At 37.7% G+C, this 23,784-nt stretch overlaps 1 protein-coding gene across 5 annotated transcripts in view; it reads left to right on the forward strand.

The window, feature by feature from the left end:
* LDB3 (LIM domain binding 3) overlaps window positions 1-23,329 on the forward strand; it is a 121,004-nt gene extending 97,675 nt beyond the window's left edge. For 3 of the 5 annotated variants that reach the window (XM_027698650.1, XM_027698652.1, XM_027698649.1), the window contains 7 exons: window positions 5,410-5,457; window positions 8,058-8,185; window positions 14,225-14,528; window positions 15,758-15,938; window positions 18,140-18,260; window positions 19,617-19,732; window positions 21,658-23,329. In XM_027698650.1, coding sequence (XP_027554451.1) covers window positions 5,410-5,457; window positions 8,058-8,185; window positions 14,225-14,528; window positions 15,758-15,938; window positions 18,140-18,260; window positions 19,617-19,732; window positions 21,658-21,747 — 988 coding nt within the window. In that variant the 3' untranslated portion in view covers window positions 21,748-23,329. The remainder of the gene's footprint in view (window positions 1-5,409; window positions 5,458-8,057; window positions 8,186-14,224; window positions 14,529-15,757; window positions 15,939-18,139; window positions 18,261-19,616; window positions 19,733-21,657) is intronic. The other 2 variants (XM_027698651.1, XM_027698653.1) reach the window with 1 other exon arrangement.
* The last annotated feature ends 455 nt before the right edge of the window (window positions 23,330-23,784 follow it).

Genomic DNA, 23,784 nt, shown 5'->3' on the forward strand with positions numbered 1-23,784 from the left:
TACCAAGTACTTAGTTTCTCACTTTGGTCAGTTTTTACCTAATCGTGACCTACCAGGATCCAGTGTTTTTATTCCAGTGCAAGAAAATCAATCAACCAGCAGAGGAGGTTTGAATAAGGTATTATGCTGTAATTCAGAACTGGGCTGTAAGGCACTTTCACGTGAAATAATGATAAGGTTTAAGTAACTTTTATCCCTCAGTTGAAATTGTAGCATGAAGAAAATGGATTAACTAGTATATGCTTCAAACAAAAAAATGCCTCTACAAAACTAATCATTCCAATTACTTCTGTTTTAAATATCAGAATCTTCTGTCTGGTACTGTTTGCATATTAAAATTTTTATCTTGTATTCAGACTCAAACATCTTCAGATCTTGCAGATAAAAGCATGTATCATTGACAAAGTCCTGTCCTGTAATATTGTCTTTCTTAATTATCAGTAGAGTCTGGTTTTAAGATTTTTACATAATGTGTGCATTTTGTCTTGTGTCCTGTAGGAATGTGCTTGGTTGTACTATTCTGTAAGTCTGCAGATGTATGCTACAGAAAACCTGTTCCTGGTAACTATGCAGCAGTCCTCCTGTATCTGAACTCTGACAGAGCTTGGTTGTGATGTCATGATTTTTGTCCTTGTTCAATCATTTTGTTCATGTTTCATGCTTTTACTGTGTCTTCTGCAGAGTACTTGCAGCCCCCAGCTCTCTTTCACAGCCTAAGCCTTTCCATGGGTCCAAGAACATGTCATTAGCAGCTTCCACTATTTCATCTGCTATCTCATCTCAGTCTAGGTATATCTGTAAAGCTCTCTTAACTTAATTTGGTTTGATTTGTATTATGCTCTCTGATTCAAGGTTTTCAGTTTCTTAAGAGATTGACTTGGCAAAGACTGTTGGAAGCATGATGTGTTTGAATCAGTAGCCTCCTTCCTTATCTTTCACATGAAAACCGAGAGGGGAAACAACTAAGTTTTAGATATAGGAGATGTGACCAAAAGGTTCTTTTGGAACAAAGGTGTTTCAGTTGGTTGGTTTGTGCTGCTTTTGCCATCCTAAAATCAAAGTATTTGTCTAGTTACACTGGGTGGGAATGATGGGCCTTTTTTTTTTCTTGGTGAAAACATAGGATCACAGGGATCACAAACCTTTTATTATGCTCTTAATCACGACTAGTGAAAGACGAGTGACAGGGAAAGGTAGTTTCTCTCACTAGAAAAAGAGGATGCTGCTGTACTGCCTCACTTCTAAGCCTTTTCACTGCTTTCATTAACACTTTGACAACACTAACAGAGGAGAAAACAGCAGATTTTAGGATTCATTTGAACAGTCTTCAGAAATAACAAAAAACTAGCAATACTTTTGAGATTGTAATGATCCACGTACCTCTTATCTTTACATAAGAAGGTAGTTAGGAATCACCCAAAGGGGATGTTTGGAATGAACACAGTGTGCAAGTTTGATGGCTTCACATCAAGAAGTATAACGATCTTTCTCAGAAAAAACACAGAAAATGGCAGTCCAGTGCTGTGCATAGGTAGTACTTGAAAGCAGTTTGGTTGGCTTCACATCACTGAAACCAATGCAAAAATGAAACAGCTACAGAACACAACATGAGAGTTTTCAGTTTTAGAATGTAAACCTGTCTGTTTACAGCCATGGGAATTACATAGGGGAAGTAATTCCTGTATGGAGCTAATAAAACGTAAGAAATAAAATTAACTGCTGATGTAATTCCATTTATTTGAGTGGAAGTACACTAATCATAACTAGTTTCAAGGAGCTGGTGAATGTCACCAGAATGTTACTGGGAATAGAAGGTAAAACAGATGCAGGGGTGTTTATTGCCATTGACTTCTAGTTTTATGCATGAACTTTCAAAATTCCAAAGTGATGAGCTATTTAGAGGTATCCATTACAAGGACCTAATCTTTACATAATGAGAATCATAGAATTGTTTAAGAACTTCTAAGATCAAATCCAACTGTTAACCCAGCACTACCAAGTCCACCACTAAACCACATCCCTAAGTGCCACATCTATACATCTTTTAAATACCTCCAGGGCTGGTGACTCCACCACTTCCCTGAGCAACCTGTTCCAATGCTTGATAGACATTTTAGTGAAGAAATTTTTTTCCTAATACCCAACCTAAACCTCCCCTGGCCAACTTGAGGCCATTTGCTCTTGCCATGTTTCTTGTCACAAAGGAGAGTAGCTATGCTTTTCAGAAGTAATACCTAACGCTTTTTCGTTCAATCTTCTGGTGCAATTAGACTCTTAAATGTCACCAGAAGTATTTAATCCACTGTTTGCTTTACTAACAAATCTCTTTTAGTCAGTTGGAATCATCACATATCTCTGTGAAAAGAGGGTTCTACATAGTTGTTGTAGGAGGCAGTTAAAAGCCTCTTATACTCAGGTAAGGTCCCTTGCTTTCAAAGCATTAATAACAGTGCATATTCGAGCTTGACTAAACACTGGCATGCAAAACCTATTATTTCTTCTGAGCTACAGGAAACACTTGATCTTAGGGTTGCTCTCAGCTGAAGACTGAAATGTATCCATCAGTCAGAAGATGAAATAAATTGAAGCTTTGGTGACTACTCTGGCCAGACAGAGCACACCCATTCACATTTCACCACTCTACATCTTAGGACCTCTATAAATCTTCCATAAAAGCTATGTTTTCATTGCTGTCTTGGAAATCACAGAATCATAGAAAGGTTTGGCCTAAGAGGGACCTTTAAAGATCATCCAGTTTCAATACCCCTGTAATAGGCAGGGACAAGTTAAGCAACCACTAGGTATAATTTACATATAAATAGCTAATAAATTAATATAAAGATAGCCAGTATTTGCTGTCACTCCTTGCATGACTATCTTAGAGCTAATGTAGTACTATTTCTTGATTGAGCGTTTTTCATTTCCCTTTAATTTCATATCCATTTAATGGGGAGAAGGGAAGCAGTGTGAGGCCTTAAAACTATAAATTCATTTGTGTTTATGTATCAATATGGACTAATCAGTGTGAAACACAATTTTAACGAGTCATGAGGATAAAAAGATCACCTTGAGATATTAAGACATTTGAATTGGAAGTAAATTTCCTGCATTAGATAGGCATGGACCATTTTCCCCTTTCCTGCCCCTTTGAAAGGAAATGGGTTGTCTGGGGAGGCTGTGTGTCTCCATTCTTGAAGGTTGTCAAGACATCACTGGATAAAACATGGAGCAACCTCATCTGACCTCAGAGCTGGCCTTGCTTCCAGCAGGAGGTTAGATAAGACTCTTCCTGAGCTCTCTTGCAACCTGAAAGATTCTGTGAATCTATGAAAAATTGCTGTCCTTTTGAAAAAGCAATGCTTTAATCGGACTACTAAAACCTCTTGCTTGTGCCTGGCAATGTTCTAAGTCAAAGACTTCAGATCTACAGCACATCAACTTCATGTGCTGCTGCCCTGAAATCCTACTGCCAATGGATGACACAAGGTTTGATGCTGACATACACTTCAAACTGTTACCAACAGGCACGTGTTCCTGTCTGAGCTTCAGCAAGCCTTGGGACATAAAGGCAAATCAGAAACTTGTAGGGCCTGTAAAAATTTGGTTCCCTGATTATCAGGTACAAGGAGCAAACTCAGTTTGGTTGGTTGGTTTTGGAGGGCTGTGTTGCAGCTGAAATAGGTTCTTTATCTTTGTGTACTACTTCCATGTTTGTTTTAAAAACGGTTGTATGTTCTAGCTAGTGTATTCAAACATAAGAGACCAAAACTGGCTTCTAAATAATGTAAGTCAAATTTTTGGGCATCTGATAGTGTTCATTTAGAAATTAAACAGTGCTTTAGCATACCAAAATATGGACTTAAAAATCCAGTTTCAACTTGACAACCAGAGAAGCACTGAGCATTTCATATAATTTTATTCCAGAATAAAATATGGATGACCTTAGTTACAACACTGTCCCCATCCTGTAAAATATTCTCAGGAAGATGAGGCTGAGATTTTACCACCATTGTTCCAGTGTTTGGGTTGGGTTTTTTTCCTTCTAGATGGCCGAAAAAGATCCACAAAGAAAATGCAGAAGGATTTCTTGATATCTTAATATCCTTAAGTATTTGAATATGATTTCAAACTTTGGTAGATCCAGTTCTGTAGTAATTTTACTTCTGTGAGCAAAGCCATATGCATAACACCTAACCTGAGTAAAATCTTTCTAATGCTCCTGAAGAGGAATGTTTGAATAAGTCATTAATCCTTAACTGACTGTGTTACTCTTACATCTGAAATGTTATCTGACTTTCACTTGTGATCTTGCTTACAAAGAACAAAGCATAGCAGGAGAGTTTTAAATAAACTTGAAGCTCTGTATGCATCTGTTATTCCATCTGGAGGGTTGAAGCAGGGCACCTCATGAGACAGCATTCTGGGAATACAAAACCAGGAGAAACAGTGGAAAGAGTTACGATTATGGTTTTAAGGAAGGTACAGCTTCTGATCCTGGGATTTTAATCCAAGCACTGTATCCATGGTAAAGGGAAGAAAAACTTCCCCAGAAGTTAGAAAAATAACTGACATGTGATAGGCTTCTGGTAATTCTGGCAAATGTGGGCTGTGCTCTCGTGGGATGGAGTTGATGCCATGCACTGCTCCGCACTTAGACAGGAGCTGAGTTCATTCTGAATCCTCTTGTTTCTCACACCAAACTTCCTTTAAGTACTTCCTGTATTTGCGTAAATGACTCATTTATGTTCTGAAATGATGCTGTTTCCCCAAGAAAAAAAAATCTACCTGTTTACCTACAACTCTGTAACAGTAGAATGGTTCTGCAAGGGCAAAGTTGAACATGATGGGTTTTTGCTTCAGCTACTCCAGCCTGTCCTTTCCATGGGGTTCTCCCAGGTGCCTCATAAGCTGGAAACTTACCTGTCTTTGGCCTTTAGTTCATTCAAGGTTTGCTTCTAAGATTTGCTGCAATTTAAGCTTATGACAATGACAAAAAACCCTTCATACTTATTTTTTTTTGCTAATACAAATAAATGGTGAATGTCAAATCCAACAGTCCAGTGGTTGAACTGAAATTCCACAACCAAATAACAAGCAGACCTGATGAGAGTGGCTTAGGGAGCAATATACTCACCTCCTTTACTTATGTTACCATTATTCAGGTCTCACTGTGATTCCTAGCTTTAAATGAGAAAACAAAATGTAATGTAATACTGATCTTATATGATTATAAATATGTACATGTTGGTTTCTTTAGCACTTAAGAGCACCTCTTATTCATATAAATATGTACATGTTGTTTACTTTAGCACTTAAGAGTACCTCTTATTCATAAGAAATTTATGGTAGGAGAAGATATCCCAAATTTTTTTGTGTATTTTTTCAAATACAACTTTTGTCTCATTTTAGTTTCAACCGGCATTCTTCCACCTCCATCAGCTACCAGTCACAGAAGAGGTATAAAAATATTTTGTGCAGCTACTCTACCTTAAAAGCACTTAACAAACCAGTTTATTGCTGCTAGTAAGCATCTAGTAAAGCGTTAACATAAAAATGATCTGTGTAGAAATTTACTCTTTCTTTTTCTGACAACTAATAGTTTTCAGAGCCGGTATTTAATTCGCTGCCTGTCACCTGCCATTGACTGCTACAGATAAATTCAGTAAGGTTGCTTCCACTGCTTTTCAAGATGCCAGTGCTTCCTGATCCATTAAAGCATCTTTGGTCCTTAGGACATCTTTTTATTTTTTCTTAATTTCCTTCTTTCTTTTAATCACACGCCGTTTCCTTCTCTTCAGCAAAAATTCTGAAAAATCTTTTAACTTCACTAAAACCCTTAATGATGTAGTGTAACACTTTATTTCTCTTTGACAAGCCTTTTTATCTTTCTTACTGTATTTAATATGCATCATAAACATCTAAAAGAGTTTAATACTTCTTTTAATTTTGCTATGATTTTGGTACTATGAATGCGCGGGTGTTTGTGTGTGGTTTTGTTTTTCAACTTCATTTCTCTTGACCATAGAAGGAAATCCAGTGGCATGGTTTCACTATGCTATTACATTTGGGAAACACTTTAATTTTGAATAACCCTTCTTCTTCATGACAGTCTAAATATCACTGATCTGGCTCAGAACTTCTTTATGTATTTTGTGCACTAAAGGAGAGTCAAATGAGTCTTTCCAACCAATGGACCTGTGCATTTGGGAGTAGACTTTCCTGACTGTATGACATCTTCAGATTAAGGCTGTATGACACGTGATTTAAAATCTTTTAATCCACATTGTAAATACTGATCTGTCTGGTTTACCTTGAATAGTAGATTTTAAACCAAGGAAAATTCTTTAGATAGTGTGTTAAGGTAATGGCATTTTGAAAGCTGTGTGTGGATCCAGTGTGCCTGCAGTGTACATCTCCCTGTCTGTGCTATGGTAGGAGCAATGACCCTGTGTCCCCTGACCCTGAGTACAGTGTGTTCTTAGGTACCACAGATGGGGAGGGAGCAACAGGAAATAGATGGTAAGAAGGGAACATAAAGAGTATTACTGTGCTTACAACAGCTTTGGCTGTTACAAAATCACAGCACAATTCACAACAGAACTTACAGTGAATACAAACCCCCTAAAATAGTTTATCTTGGAGATTCCTGTTCACTCATGGTATAGAGGACCCAAATCCAGCCCTAAGCCCTAGAGTAGGTACAGAAATAATTAACTATTGCCATTGTAGCAATAGCTAAGTTTCTAGTTCTTGCTAAATAGACAAAATAAATTAGCCTGAGGCAGCAATGCTGTGCAAACTAGATCTATAGTAGCAGCACTGTCAGAGCAGCAAAGAGCTACGTTGTGAGCATAGGTTTATTTTGTTCAAAATTAAAAATCAGAAGTTTCCGTTTGTCAGAATGTTTGGGTTTTACCAGTACTGGAGGAAATTTACTGGGTTTGCCACATAAAATTATAACATGTTTTCTCCAGGTGGCATCTGTTTCCACTGTTAAAGAAAGCAAAAGTGAAGGTGGAGTCTGGCAAAGCTGGACACTTGTTTTCAGGTGCTGACAAATATTTCCCTATAGACAAAACCACTGTGTAAATAACTCCTAAACTGTCAGCACAAATGTATAGGGATGTGGTTCACACAGAGAGAAACTGAAGGGAAAAAGAAAGTAAAACTGTGGTTTTGGGGTGAGTAAGAGCGATGTTCTGTAGTGAATGGTTCTTCTTACTGCACACATCTGGGTATCTGTTGCTTCCCCTCCTTGTACTTCTTTCTTCTCTCTTGCTTGCTTTGATTGTGATGCTCTTTTAGTGGTCTATGAAGCACAGACAGTACAAACAGAATCATCCCAAGGCAAATAGAAGAGGGATATATTTCAATGTGTTATTATAATCAAACTGAGAATCGCCATTCAAGCCATGAAATAGAGAAGAACTATTTCTTATGGATGTTTGGAATTCTGAGCAAATGTTTTTAATCTAGGAATGCAGAAATTGCATCATAATATTGCCTATCACGTGTTTTTTGGGTAGGCTGAACCTGAACATTAGGAAAATTAATGTAAATTGTGGTTTCAGTCTAAATGGGGGAAAGAATTGGTTTTAGAAATGTTTTTTAAAGGTCACTACGATATTTTTGAAAGGAGTGCAACACATATAGTTAGAGCCAGTGTATTTTTAAGTCAAGATATCTCTCATTGATTTATCTTATACAAGACCAGGCCTTTTTGTTTGTAGAGGAACAGAAAACAGACATTTTGTATGCAGGTTCCTGAAGTCTGATCCCTTGTTAAACTGAGAGTTCCAAATTTGTCATATTCCCTCAGTAAGTTATTTTCTGTGTCAGCAAGAGCAAATTGGCATTATTTAAAATCCTTATTCAACTAATACAATTGTCCCAGCCTTTCTTAGCAATGATAAAGACTGATGAATCTCAAAGTATTCTCTCTGTAGCTCTCACAGACTGTTCCTCTTGGAGTGCTTTGGACGCTACCAGATCTGTTACTTCTTTATCAGTAACTTTTACTGTTTATAAAGTTGTTCACACCTACATTTTGCTTTTAGAAACACAAGCCAGTCATATACACCAATACCAGTTTCTGGAAGCTACGGTGAAAGTCCTGCTGCTTCTGGTACTTCAAAACCAAGAGTTGTTACTACTGCCAGCATAAAGCCCTCTGTCTACCAGCCAGGTAAGGTGCCTTCAAAGTACTGAAAGGATCCAGAAAAAAAATGCACACACATTTCTTTCAGAGAAAGAAAATGCAAAGAATGCACATTTTGCAATAGGACACAGATGCATCAGAAAATATTTATAAACATGGAACTAAATGCTGCTAGCTGCTAGTTTTGGTTCAAATTATCTGAAGGTCGAGGATTTTGTTGTATTTGTATTCTGCTTCAGAGGTAAAATGTAGAACAAATGGAGGAGAAAGAATGAAAGCAAGGGAAAAGTCTGTGATAAAATATGTGTAGCCTGATTTTTGAGAAGAAATACAACTGGAAAATAACACAGTTAGGAGCCCAGTGACACTACAGAGTAGATAAAATAGCTTAAGAATGGACAATTTAGGAATAAGATAAAATAAGTGGAATTAGCTTGAGTAGAATGTATTTGCAAAATAGATAAGGCCATATATTGAACTCCTCAAACTAAGGCTTACATTTGAGATAAAGAATAAGGTATTAATGTACTTCATAATGCTATGCTTCCATTTTCCAGAGGTCTAGTAACTGAAGGAATATATTTGGTTAGTCATTCATGTGGAAAATATGCTCCTTGATATTATTTTAATTTCCTTTTTATTAATGTGTTACAAATGGAGTGAACCTCTAAAGCCATTGATGACCAAAATGTGAACCTTCAAAATGAACAAATTAAATGAGGCAGTGATATAAGTCTAAATACAGTTCTGTTTCAAATTAAGGTTTTTCTGTTCTTAGCAAGAGAACTAAAAAGTTGATTTATATTTTGACAGTCAAGTAAATATGAAAAGGCCAAGAATTCTAAGAGTCTTAAACTCTGTCTTCTGTAATGTCTATTTCTGGATCTACTGAAATTAAACAAATGTAGAAATTTTACTTAGACATAAAGCAGCCAGACAAATCAATTGATTGATCTTTATATTTGAGACATAAAGGGGGGAAAAGAGCTATCATAAGCTATTTAAGGATCTCCAAGTAAATAAACTTTCAGTTTTTCCTCATTTGCTTTTGGTTAAGTGTGTCAGCATATACCATGTTCTCACTGAAAGCAAATGTTACTATTTTTGACTTGTAAAAGGAAAGATGAAGACACAGGATTTATTTCAATAATGCAAAAACTGTGGCAAGTCAAAATATCTCCTAAATACACTGATTGATGCTAAGCTGTGTGTTCGTTTGGGGGAAGTATGAACTCCAGTTCTCAATATACAGACCTGCCACAGAAATAAATCTGCAGCTATTTGCAATTATTAGCTGTATCTGTTAAAGAAAAAGCTGGCTGTTGAATTCAACTTGGAATAAGAGGCAATCCTTTTGTTTTCCCCTGGGTTGGGCATCTTCTTTGCACTTCCTTACATTGCTGATTTTTCTTTGAAGTTCCTTATATTGCTGATTTTGAGCCCTATTGCCTCCTAATAAAAGCTTAAGTAGGTGGCAGAGAAAGAAAGTGTAAGTCTCCCTGTATTGTTCAGGAGTTTGAAATATCCAGTGAAGGATTCTGAAATACTTTCATAAGTGAACACCAAGGTCACTGTGGGTCCCTTCCAACTTTGAATATTCTGTGATTCTGTGACTCAGGTACAAAAGAGATTCCAGACAGATATTTTACTGAAGATATTTGGGGTTTGTTTTGACATCTTTTTTAAGTTTTATATATTTGATGTAGTAGCACTTCACATTGGTTTTGGAACATGAGTTGGCCTTGGAGACAGTTGCGGTCCTGAGCAAATGGGAAATTGCCACTTGGGAAGAAATGGAGAAAATGGCATTTCCTGCCACAGACCTGAAAGATCAATAGTACTTAGAAACAAACCATCAAGACAGTTAGAAAACTTCCTCACCCAGCTTTGTCAACGCATATAAATTCTGTTCTGCAATGTAAAATGCAACCCCAATCTGAGAGGACTAGCTGTTCTCTCAATTTATGTCATATGTCAGAAAATACACCTTCTTCTTCCTAAGTGCAAACTCAGGCTTTTGCAATAACTGCACTCTCACTTTAACAAATGACATCTATTTTTGTGAATCCACTGTGTGAAAAGGCTGAAATAGTGGAGGTTGCTGGGAGAATTTGCAGTGTAGAAATTAGAAGTGGAAATGTCTTTATGCAGCCGTCAGTGTCCATGGGAGTGACATGACCGGCTTCCCTTAAAATGTGGGGCACCAACTTCCAGATTACAACACCTACCAACAGGCCCATATATGCAATATGAAGAAACCTGATTTAGTCATTAAGAGGATTTACAAGACTCTTTTAATCTGTCTCAGATTGGAAAAAAAAAAACAAACAAACATAAAAAGGCTAAATCTTGTTTACACTGAAACAAACCTCAAAATGAAACTGCATTGAGTATCTGGCTCAGATGGGAGTAATCAGGAGGTCTAAACTTTAACTAACCTAACTCACGTGGGAATTTTCTGCTGCTAAAAATCTTTGTTTTCTTCCTACAGGGAAAGCTGTGAACACTAAAATCTTTTCCCTAAATTTCATAACCCTTTAAAATTTCATTTTTAAAAGGCGCACAGACGTCTCATCTGAACAAGGACCACTAGATGGCAGGGTATCCCTGTGTATTCCTTTCCCCTACACTTTCCCAGACTGGGATAGCTCTTTCTCATATTCCAGGGAACTCAAATGCCAGTTTTGTGTCACGATGCAACATGATATTAAGTGTCAGAAAGCAGATCTTTCCTTTTAAATCCCCACGTCCAAATAGGACCACTCGAGTATGCAAAGTGGTCAAGCATAAAGGCCTGATCTGCTCCTTTAGAAATTGGTAGATGGATTACCACAAACCTTAATGAACTTTACACTGAAGCCTAAGCACCTTCACTACTAAAACAGCAGCCTACATATAATTTCATTTTTAATTCTTCTGAATAAGAATAGTGTCTCCTTATAAAGCATCATCTGCTTTGTCTGTCATCTACTGTATTCTGTAACAGTGTACAGGAAAACTTTGAGCTTCAAGGATGTGGCCACTAAGTCTAGAACAAGCCAAATCAGTTGTGGTTATGAATTTAATTTGTTACTGCAAATAATAAAGAATAACTTATGTCATCTACTAACAAAGAAAAAAAAAAAGGAAAATTGTTCTCACAGTGTGAGCTGGTCTATGACTAAAGCATTTGAGACTACATAAATCTTTACTCAATGAGTCTTTGGTAACATACCTTTTTGGCTGGAGGGAAAATAGCCATTGATACTACATTGATGGGGAGAATTCCAAATTCCCCAGAAGCAAGGAATTGGCTTGTTCCTGCTGCTGTTAAGAGACCTCTTCTCCTGCCATTCTCTGAGGATAAAAATAATCCCATTTATTCTTTCCTTCTCTAAGAGAATCTGAGGCGTGAGAGAAACAGGGTGATAGAGGTTAGTTCACTGAATTTTCTAAAGTATTAATTTTTTATCAGGTAGTGGTCAGCTCATGCAATACTGAAATTTTAAGAATATATTCTCTGATATACTGAATCTTAGTACTTTTCCAGCAGCAAACAGTCCCTTTTTTCTGCTGCATATATGCTGAAAGACTTGGAAATACATAAACAGGCTAGATGAATGTATATGGCAGTAGCTACTAAAACAAAAAAGTTGATCATATAAGCTTAGGGATATAGTTCTAAGATAATAAGATAATAATGCCTTCTTAATAACAACTGCCAAAATCTCAAAAGTAAGTGAAATCTTTCTAATACATTGCAATGACACTATTTTAAATCAATACTAGTTGCAGCTTGTTCACGGGAAGAAAATGTATTATAAGAAATCAAGCCTGTAAAATTAAATTACAACAGCTGAAAAGGGAACTCAGAGCAGTTGCAAACACCCAACATTTGTCATTTTGCATTAATTCCTCTGGTACTTTCTTTCAGTAACTGGAAAAAAAATCCTATTTGGTTGCTTTATTTTACCACAGCAAGTAGAAAAGACAGAGTAAATAGAAGGTAGAGAGAATGAAAGACAAAGACTTTTCCCCAGTGGTTATCCTTGAAAGGGGTCTAGATTAACCTGAACCCAGATAAATCATATTCCGTCTGCATTGATTGGAATAAACAAACTGGAAAAATAGAACACCAACACTGTGACATTAAGGAAGAAAAAAATGACAAAGAGCCTGTAAGCTGAATTTAGTAAAGACAATAATACAAAAAGACATCCTAAAAATGGTACCTGGACTGCATTTGTTCTTCCTTTCTGGAACTCTGGGTTTGAATATCTGCCCATTTTGTTAGGCCCTCTGTGGGATACACGGCCATCCTCTGCATGAACCACAGCTCACTTTTAGGGGAGGGAGAATCCTTTCACAAAATGAAGTGAGCTAGAAGTCACCTTATTTAATTAGAGAGGCTCATAGGTGGGATCCTTTTGAACTCACCAATTAGAGATGAAATATTACCTTCTAATTTTGCCTATCTTAATGCCGTAATACATAAATAGCAACAGCCTCAGGATCTAAAAAGATTGCATATAAACTCTGTTCTGAAATCTTTAAACACTGTTTACCATTTCCAAGTAAAAAAAAAATAGGAAGCCTCAAGCTAAGGTGGGATATGGTTTTTGAAGCAGAAACTTGTTGATACTGTAGAATAAGAAAGTTTTATCAAGAAAATGCATTAGATTCAACTCTGACCTCGATAAAAAGAAGATCATGATGGTGATTGCAGTGCATTGATATATATATGCAATTTAAGCACCTGCAAATTGCCAATAACCAGTGCAAGTTATTCCGTGTAGCAGGGTGTGGGCTAAGGGAGGAGTGTTAAGTAGAACATAATCTCACCACTTAGTATCTCACTTAATTATTCAGAAAGATCCATGTTACACTCAGCACTCTTTCTAACTGCAAGCCCCTTAAAACTATCCATGTTGTATTTGGTCATCATTTTATTGGCGCTGGGATCTCTTATGCAGAATGTCTGCCTGGACTGCTGCAGAACTGGCTTCTGTTCCTGGATCTGTGCTCTCTCATTTGGGCAAAACACTTCAGCTGTCCAAGATTCTTTTCAACCATTCACTTTGTTTTCCTTGCAAAGGAAAACTGCTTTTAGTGCTCCTGTACTTGGCAGTAACTTCAGTCCTACATAATGCGCGATCTGATGTTTTAAACAGAGCAGGGCAATGGGAAAACTTGTCGGTATGTGCAGGCTGTAGCTCCTGCTTATTTTTACATGATAAAGCTCCACCCAAGATTAGAGCCTGGTGCACACAAACACAAGAGGCAGTCTGCACTGAAGATTTTATCTGATAGTCAAAGGGTAGAAAAAAGAAAGTGTAATATTCTATTTTATACACAGGAACTGAGACACGGAGATACTACACTTTGCTCAAAGTTATACAGGAAGTCTGTGGCAGAGCCAAGAACTGAACTGAGATCAGTCATAACCCGAAGTCTGGCCTTCCTCTAAGTGCTGTTGGCTTTGTCTTGCTGGTCATGTGAGCTGAATTGGCTCCCTCAATATTGCTTCCAGTGCTCTCTATCTCTGTGTTCCCTGTGTGAGCCTGTTTTTCTTCAGAAACCGAGGAATAAACCCACAAATGATAGATAACAGTGACATCTATAGAAAACGTTGCATTTGAATGAATATAATGAGACCAAAAATTAATCATAACTTATGGAAATTCTGAGGAATTCCATCTAAAACTTTATTATATGATCTGGCCTTTCTGTTTTTAACCTATCTTAAACAGATTATATGGCAGTCTTCAAAATTAACACAGAATTGTCATATCCATTCCTACTAGAAAATGAAGAGATGACCTTGAAAATGGTCTCCATAAAATCTGTAAAAGCCAGTAGGCAATGACTTCTGTGATGCATGTGGATTAAAAGTCACTAATTGTGCTGATATCCTGGGCTTCACTCCAGAATAAATGAGCAATAATGGAACAGACAGTAATTAGGTATCATCTGAAGCTTTTACTTTTTGTGTGTCGTGGAGTACCCTTTGGTAAGTATTGCTGTATTGCCATCAGAAGAAAAAGACTTTAAAATACTTCTTGGTTTCTTTTGGGATACTTAAAACAGCACCAGCACCAGCACCAGTTCATTCCTACACCCCAGCCAACACGGAGCCTGCAAGTCGCCCTCCCTGGGTAACAGATGACTCCTTTTCCCAGAAATTTGCACCTGGAAAATCCACCACCACTGTCACAAAGCACATCCTACCAAGGGGTGCTCCAGTGCCATCTCCTGCCTCAACCTGTGCTTACCCATCTCCAGTTCCAACTTCTTCCCAGCCTCCAATAGCCCGGGGAACAGTTCAGAGGGCTGAGCGTTTCCCAGCCAGCAGCCGAACTCCTCTCTGTGGGCACTGCAACAGCATCATTCGGTAAGAGCATGAGGTCTTCAAGAGGGATGAAGCAGAAAAAAAAAATATCAGAGAGACTGGTTATTGTGCATTAATATACAGTACCAGAGCCTAAGACTCTGTTAAATTACCCAGCAGGGATGTCTGTTGTCTGCCTCATTAATTTAACATTTCCAGAGCTCATTTTGTTATTGCGCGGTTCACTTTTTATCACTGCAAAGTTATACATGCTAATTGTTGGTCTCCTGGATGCTGTGGCAAATCACTGCTTGTTTTTTAAACAGGTTTCTGGTCCTAAGGTAACCCTTTGAAGGAGGTTTGTGCAACTTAATTAGGAGAGTTGGGGGGCTGGGGCCAGAGAGGGGGGATTACAGACAGAAAAGGAACAAGGCATCATTTTGGAACAGCAGCCAAATGTAATTGTTGCTTTTGTGTCTGGAGAAAGATAATGCCTACACTCTATTACCAGTGATTCATAGCATGCCTCTCCCTTCTCCTCTCCCAATTCATTGTGCTGGACCAGTGCCTACTGTTAGCCTGTGGACTGCTATCCAACTTTAAGTAATCCATGTTTAATGACAGTCTTCCCCACTAAAAGGAGCTAGTTTGGTGATGTGGAAATGCTGATTATTGCCCTTTATGTATTCTGAAATGGAAATACTCCAGTAATAATCTCTATATCTAACTACAATCAAGAGTCAATCACCAAAACGAATTTAATGTGTCTTCCACATAATGAAACAGCAAGTTGTCATCTGATAGTCTGGCATTTCCAGAACATGCTACATGCAATACTCTGGGATGAAAACAAGGCAGGAGACTTTTGGAGCTATTGTGAGGTGTGTGGGTGTCTAGGTCTAGAAAGTTGCTTGTTATTTGATGCTTTCAAATAGTAGCATTATCTTCTATGTTGCAACCCTTGGCCTTTTCCTGTTGTCTTTGCAGCTGCTTACAAAGGCCTGTTATAGCTATGCAGATATGAAAACAATTGATGATTTTTCCAATAGTTGTCTGTAAATCCAGTGTATGTGAGCAAGCAGTAATGAAATGTTTTAACAACATTTGAGTATTTGAGTAATGATCTTGAAAAAGACCATTTCTGTTCAGGCTTCTGGATGTTTTTAATGTGCACCTCATGGTTCAGGTAGAATGCTTCTTACACATGTATGTGGTGTCTGACAAGGTGGGTTTGCACTCAGGGTCTTCCAGTCTTTTTGCAATACAAATAAGATAACTATGATTGTTTGCAGAGGTCCTTTCCTGGTAGCCATGGGTCGCTCTTGGCACCCAGAAGAATTCAACTGTGCTTACTGCAAGACATCCTTGGCTGATATGTGCTTTGTGGAGGAGCAGAATAGTGTGTACTGTGAGCGCTGCTATGAACAGTTCTTTGCACCAACCTGTTCCAGGTGCCACACTAAGATCATGGGGGTAAGAAAGCAACATTAACCTTTTCTCCACCTGCATGGATCACTGAAGTAGTGAAATAGTTTGGACTGTAAGCAAGGAATGTAGATATTTTATTATTTTCTCCTTTTTAAGAATTATTTCCCAGCTTGTTGATTATTTCAGAATGAGAAACATATTATTTTATAATAATTTTTATCTATCTGAACTCTTGGATGTTTCTGTAGTTTATTCAACTCATAGAATATGTAATGCAGTTACCATCTCACTGAGTGTAAAATAAGAAACACTTTCTGGGTAGTTTTTTGCTATCTGATACACACTGTGTTACTTTTATCCCTCTGTTCCTTATATTTATAGTAAGAGATTTGAACTGGGTTTTTATTTCTTACACAGGGCTTAGTCAATATTTCATTGGAGAAGTCAGTGATGTTGGGAGGAGGCTCATTGCTCTCAATGCACCTCACTGGTAGTTACCAACACAGCTGGCTTTTTATAGTTAAGAAAATACAGAACAAATACAAAGACTGAATTCCAGAAAACCAAAAATACATGCCATTTTTGTGCTAAAGTACTCATGTACAAGTAAATATACAACTAAATTTGCTCTCCATGTAGCTTAGATGGTGATGAGGTTGGAATACCATGAGATAATTTTAGCAGTGTATTTGGACATGCAGTTGTAGTGAATATATGACATGTCCTCTTAAATGAGGAAGCCAGGAGTACCACACTGGTCTTTCACCGCTTAGCTGTCACCTTTGACATCTGTCTAACTGTTTGCATTGACAGACTAGATGCTCTTCTCTGCAATTGTCAATTAGGGATGGCAGCATCAGACATTGATGGTGAAGCTCTGGCTCCAACCAAACCAAGTCTCGTTTGCTACTGCAGCAGTAGGAGTAATTTTACAGCAGAGTACTGACTTAAGTTACCTAATGAATGCTGGCACAAAGCAGTTTCCCATTATGGATTTTCATCAGGAAAGCAGCAAAGATGCCAGCTGCCTCTATTTATATTATTAAGATTTCTCAAGCTATTTTTTGCTTCTTACTTCACTGATGTTCATAAATGGATCCAAACCTATTTATCAGTGAGAGTTGTTTTGCAAACGGTAACAGAAGTTAATGAATCTCAAACGGTGATTCTCTAATAAGATGTATGGCAAACCTAAATTAGAGTATTTTGCCTATTCACTGGATTAAAAGCATGGAAGAGGACTTCAATCCATTTTGTCATAATCAATGGGCATTAAAAATAATCTTTAGAAGAGAATCAGACTCTATGTATATAATTGGAAGCAGCAAAAAATAGGATGGAGATTCTCAGCTGGTATAAATCAGAGCTCTTTCACTGAAGTTAACAAAGTTAATTTACACCAGTTACACAGCTGGTCCTTTGAAATCTGGGCTGTTTGACAGAGATACACTGTCAAACATCATCCTGGGCACATGTAAAATTGACAAATTAGCAGGTAACTGTGCATTAGAGCTCAGTACAGCAGCTTTGGGGCTTAGAAGGCTTCTGTATGACAAAAGAATGAAGCAGTAATAGAGATCCATACAGAAGTCAGAAGCTGATAAAATCTAGATGCTCTGTTTAAGAGAACATCAGTTGCACAGAATTAGGGTTTTTGGGGCTAAACACATGGTCTAGGAACAGACACACAGGCTCATTTTTACTAAGTTTACATAAGTTAAAATCTAAGAATTTTTTTTTTTTTTAGATTTTCACATTAGTTTGTGAATCATTCTTGTAAGAAGCATAAAGAAATTGCTACATTATCGAAACTGTTTTGAAACAACAGACTTAAATCACTTATTCTTGGTCTTAGAGAGAAAATCACTCTTTAAAATTTATTTAACAAATCATACTCTTGCACTGAAGAGTTCGTACTAGTCGTGACAAAACAAAAGAGAAAATAATCAGAATCTTTGTGCAGAATCTCTCCTGCAACACCGACTGGGCATGTTGATACAAACAGCTGGCTGAACCATATTGTTTCATTTTGGCAAATACATTGTTCTAGAAAGTTTGCAGTCCTATTTCCTCTTTCTTTCCAAAAGGAGCCCAATTTCTGTCATAATTCTTTCTTTTGAGGAAGGGAATAAGCTGATAAAGAAGGGAAGAATTTAGAGCATCTCTGCCTTGTGTTAGTTCTCCAGTAGGTTGTTGCAGGGCTTGCTCTTCTGCTAGAGATTTTTGTTTGTTTGCTTGTTTTACAGGAAGTGATGCATGCCCTAAGACAGACTTGGCACACAAGTTGCTTTGTCTGTGCTGCTTGTAAGATGCCATTTGGGAATAGCCTGTTTCATATGGAGGATGGGGAACCTTACTGTGAGAAAGGTATGGCAAACTGGAAAGTTCTGCTCATAATCATGTGCTTCATGTTCGTGGAAGAATAAAGCAGCTGATGAACAAAATAAAATCAGTTCCCCATCCAGCATGGATTTTTTTTCCACTCTCCACATAAACAAGTGTTTCTATCTCTGTACTTTTCTCGAGTTTATATGATAGAATAGCTGGTCTTTGCCTCAATGTCCCAGAATGTCTCACCTGACTTCTCTCCCTTATGTATTATGATACTTACTTTGCATTTCTCTTCCTACACCTTTTCCCCTGTCCCACTCCCTTCCTTGGCAGATTCTGCTCACTAGAAATGAAAAATTATTCCTTTAGGACTGCCCACAATCTCTCTATTGAATCACTTGAGTTATGACCTCTGATGCTGCTGCCTCACCCTAAAATTGTTCAACCACCATATATGAAAAGATAGCTCTGCACAGATGTGCAACACATGGTAGTGCAGATTTTGTTTTCTGCCTGCTGCAACATATGAACTGCTTCTTGCCAATTAACAAAGGAAAAGGCCAAGTTTTCCCAAACTGTGGAAAAGGTAATACGGTTTAATAAATGGTACTTGCCATGCAAATGAGCTGCCTGACCTGGGAGGGAGGGAGGTTAAAGTTCAAGAAGTGGTATTCCGTCTGTATCCCCTTGTCCATTCAAAGAGCCTCCAGCCTACTTCTCTCTGGAGATTCCTTCCTTATGGTTTATGCAATTCAAATTTTACAAATCAGAGTAACTCTTAGTGAGGAGTAAAAACCACACAGCTGAACTGACTGGGCACCTACCTTTTAAAATTGGAAGTTTTGTCATAACATCTAATGACTCTCATGAATTCCATCTACCTTTAGAATTTCCACTAATCTTTTTCAATGTCAAGCCTTTCCCGAGTGCACTTGATAATCAAAGTAAAGATGTATTAATCAGCCAGTATGGGGTTATCATAATATTCTCTCAATGCAGAAAGAACATAAATCCAGTGATGAAAACTTGTAACATTCCCTGGCCATTAGACTCTTTTGTGTGACCATATTTGTCCTTATTAATAGATTCCACATACATTAAAGCTAATTTAAAAGTAATGTGAGAAACATAAGTTCAAATTCCATGAATTTTTTTGTTTGTCTTTTAGATTTGTGATGACAAATGTCATACTGACGTGGGGTTTTGAACTGAGTTTGTATTGAAATAATGAAAGAAAATAACCAAATTTCAGTATGAGTGTTTCAGTGAATGTAGTTGGAAACTGAGCAAAAACAATCAAAAGATTCATTGTCTGGAAACTTTCTATTTCTCTTGGATTTAATACAATGACATTAAGAGTTTGTGTTAAGTTTGCTTTCTGTTTTATTTTAGATTATATTGCTTTGTTCAGCACAAAATGCCATGGCTGTGATTATCCTGTTGAAGCTGGAGACAAATTCATTGAAGCTCTTGGACATACTTGGCATGATACTTGCTTCATTTGTGCTGTAGGTTCCACACCAAATACTGTCTCATTCCTTTATACTCCCAAATTGTGTAGTAGCATCAGAAAACCTGAAAGCAGGAATGACTAACATACGCCTAAGGATGTGGAAGGATGGAATTTCATTTTTCACTTGCAGATGGAGAAGGATGGGAGTAATTTCTCTTCTCCTCCATAAACTTTTACTAGAATTATGAAATTTGACTGTCACAAGTGAGTGTTTTCTGATAAAACATCCAGTTTTAGAGAGTACATACAGCAATACATACCAGTATTGCTGTTACTCTTTCCCGTGTTTACCAAATAAAGATAGAGCAAGATTGAAAATAAATTAACACCATACTGAACAGTATAACCATAACCTTACTTAAAAAGCAGCAAAGTTTGTATTTCCAAGCAGAATGCTTGTTGAAACTTGCAAAAAGGAGTCTGTTTAGAGAGAATGAATAGCAGTTAGCATAGAAGTTGGTCAAACTCATCAATCTGTGGTGTGCACACAGCTATAGAGGGTGGCCATATTCCCACACTCTGCACACAAAGCAGAAAAATCCGTATGATAAAAGTACTTTCATCTGGTTCTAATACTGCTGTGCAGCTCTACAACATAGTATTCCTAAAGTGATAATATCTAGAACCTCTAATTAGCTAAAAATAGTATGTTGGCTACGCCAAACTGACAGTGACAATTTCTAATGTTTGTTTAACTCTAAAATTTAGGTTGAAGAGTTGAAAGTATAGAAATGTTTATAAATATCTAAAGCTAAACTAGCTACTGGTCTCTCAGGGGTACGTGGAAGTGAGTGACACAAAAGTGTCTTGCGAAAACTGAAGTCTTTTGGAAATTCTAACATAGGAAGAGAGTTTCCTTCACGAACTGAGAGCTATTAATCACTTATAAATATTGATCACTTATAAAAGACACTTTCTCTGAATATTTCATGTTCTTTTTTGCTCGTTCATTTACCTCAGCTACCCAGTTTTCTGTGGAGGTGATAGTTTTATTATGCCTCACAATGGGGTTTTTATTTAGGACCTAACTTTATTTCTTTCATGGGTTAAGTCAAATGCAAATCAATACGACTCCTGATTTCTAAGATGCTATCCTCATATCCTGCAACGTGCAGTAGCACATCTGATGTTGCCACCTAAGCCTGCCATAAGCATTAGGGACAATGTTTACTCCTACTTCTAGATTGTGACGTGTTGCCTGCCTTAAGTGGTTCTAGTCAACTCTGACCTTGCAAGTGGTGTTGCATTACCCTGTGTAGACACCTGTGCAATTCCAGGGCAGTTCAAGCTGACCTGAACCTGGGCTGCCCTGCCCCAGCCCTGCATTCTCACCTGCCTTGTTATGTCGACACCGACACCTAAGGCAGCCAGGCAGAGAACACTTGGGTTGCAGAGTAACCTGGTAAGAATAAGTAATTAGTATTCAGTGATGGCTGTCTAAATGACTCACTCCTTGATCACATAAGTACGATAGAAACAGGTGTCTAATGGTCTCATGAAAGGCTGGTGCCCCTGGGAGCATGGCACCTCACCAGAGCCTTTGGGAAGTCCTGCGTGTGTTAAAGGATCAGAAGCAAGTTCTAAAAGTCGAAGCGTGTGCTCCAGTGTGCCAATATCCTTTGACAGTCTACACAAACACTGCTTGGATGTGCCAAAGCTGCCCAGGTGATCCTGTACCAGTAAACTTAGTGGGCAGGAGTGTCAGGAAATACAGATAGGAGAGCTGATGCAGACCAGAGCCTAACCTCAGTGTGGAGTAGGAAAACTACCAACGCGTGTACTTTGATCCAGGAAATCAGATGCACTTCTAGCAATGAAATGCATGGGCAGAAGAGAAGCACAGTTGAAATTGATAGTCACATCTATCTCACTCTTTTTTTTCCCTTAATTATTCCTGATTGTATTTATTATTAATTCTAGGTATGCCACGTGAATTTGGAAGGTCAGCCATTCTACTCCAAGAAGGATAAGCCACTGTGCAAGAAGCATGCCCATGCCATCAATGTTTAAAAGAAGAGTTGGTAGTCAGTAATGCTGGGGTAAAACAGATGACTAACTGGGCAATCATAAAGTTGATAACCATGGCTAGCATTTCCCTTGGTAAAAGCTAGGCAGTTGGTACTTCAGAAGTTTAACTTTATCCTCTTTCGTAAATGCAGAACGTGCTTTTTTTGCAAGGTTCATATGAAAACCTACTGAATGAACAGTCAGAACCAAATGAACCAATGAACTAGTCCATTATTAAAGCAGCAGTTGGGGAAAATTTTGAAATAAACCGAAAACCTTAATATAAAAAGTAATGTGCAAATACAGTTTCAAATGAACTACCCACAGCAGTTTTTACTGCTTAGACCACACACTGGTGTTTAAAAACAACTGGAAAAATCCTTTTGTAGTAAGTCATTTTCTTTCACAGCAAGAATGAGTAAGTGCCATATGTACAGTCATCTGTAGAACCAAAGGCCATAGCTTTCAAAGGGAAATAAATAGATTAGGGCTTCCTCTATGAAAGTGAGTGCTATTCCATTATGTTGTGGTGCTACCTCATAGCATCAGATATTTTAGATTCTTTCCAAATAACGTCTGCCTTGAATCTGGATGTAGCTGGGAAGCCTAGGTGACAATCCATAACAGTTTGAAAATGAAGTGGAAACAGAATAACACCTCCCATAACCCAGTAAGATTGAGAAAAGCATGCTGGGTCAGCCTTGCCAGGGCACTTGGCTTATATGTGTACAGTAGATCAGTTCACTTTCAAATCATAATGGAAAAGGGACAACTGGCTTTCTCCAAATTGCTCTGACATTGAATGGAATAGAGCTATCTGGAAAGGCCAACTTTTAATTTGAAATCAGTTTTCCTTTCCTCTTGAGGAAAAAAAAATTCAAAGTCTCTTTGGTTTCTAATTCCCAGTGATACCAGAGGGAGGTAGAAATCTACATCTGGACCTTCACATTGATGAATACAGAAGAAACACATCCATCTAGCACAGCCAGGAAGTGGAAGATTCCCTATTCTATCTCACATAATTAGGAAAAAGGCGGGTTTTTTTCCTATAGTAAATTAACATTGATTAAAAATTCATAAGGCAGCAGGCACACGCTCTCTATTACTTTCCTTAGTTTAAATGCAACACATCATTAATTGTAGCAGTATTTGCCATTGTAAAACAGTAGTTAGGTTCTGACAATTAGGATAACCATACAGTCACCTTTTCTAAGAACCATACAGTCATCTTTCTTCTAATATTTTAAGAACAACTTTCAAGTTGCTCAAACAGTTATTTATAGAACATTTTTTTGGATTTTTTTCAAATGAGCAAAACTTGTAGTACTGATAATACTTCTGAATTTTTAAATAGCAATTACTTTTATACTGGAGACAGCAGTTCTGTCTGATGGAGTTAAGATGGAAAGTCTGATCACTATTCAAGTTTTATTAACTCGTTTAAGTGAGAATTATGATGTGTGTGTTGACAGCTTGCAGTACTGACAGTTTGGAATTAGTATTTCTGAGGCTGAGGATGCATTCTGTGGGCCACATGCTGGTGCCATCTGCACCTATTTTACCTTGTGCTTTGAGCAACAAAAAATTACATAACATTGTCTGCCTTGCCCCTCCTGTGGGTAATGCCCATTTTAAGATATTTATGTGTCCTTCAAGGAATGAAAACCTGTCCAAAGTTTAGGAGAGGAATAAAAGAAATTTGGAGTTCTAATATGAGATTTAAGTTAGCTGCAGGCAGTTTGCATCTTGGACAAAAATAACAACCTGAACTGCCTGTGGCAGTTTTGACATGTATGACTGGTATTATTCAGTAGGTATCTTAGTTTTCACTGATCTTAGCAGTGATCTGACCTGAGTGCTACAGGCTCAGATTTTTGTATGCATGAATTAGTCTAAAACACTAGTACATTATATGCAAAGCCTTTTTTTTTTCTATAAGCAAGCAAATTTTCTGTTTTCAGTCGGTGCTGGGCTGGTATGAATATGGTTCCATAGATTACAAAATCCAAAGATCTGGCTCACAATATTCTCCAGAGGAAT

Source organism: Neopelma chrysocephalum, unplaced genomic scaffold, assembly GCF_003984885.1.
Source record: "Neopelma chrysocephalum unplaced genomic scaffold, ASM398488v2 Primary Assembly neopelma1_131, whole genome shotgun sequence".
In the NCBI taxonomy this organism is placed as follows: domain Eukaryota; kingdom Metazoa; phylum Chordata; class Aves; order Passeriformes; family Pipridae; genus Neopelma; species Neopelma chrysocephalum.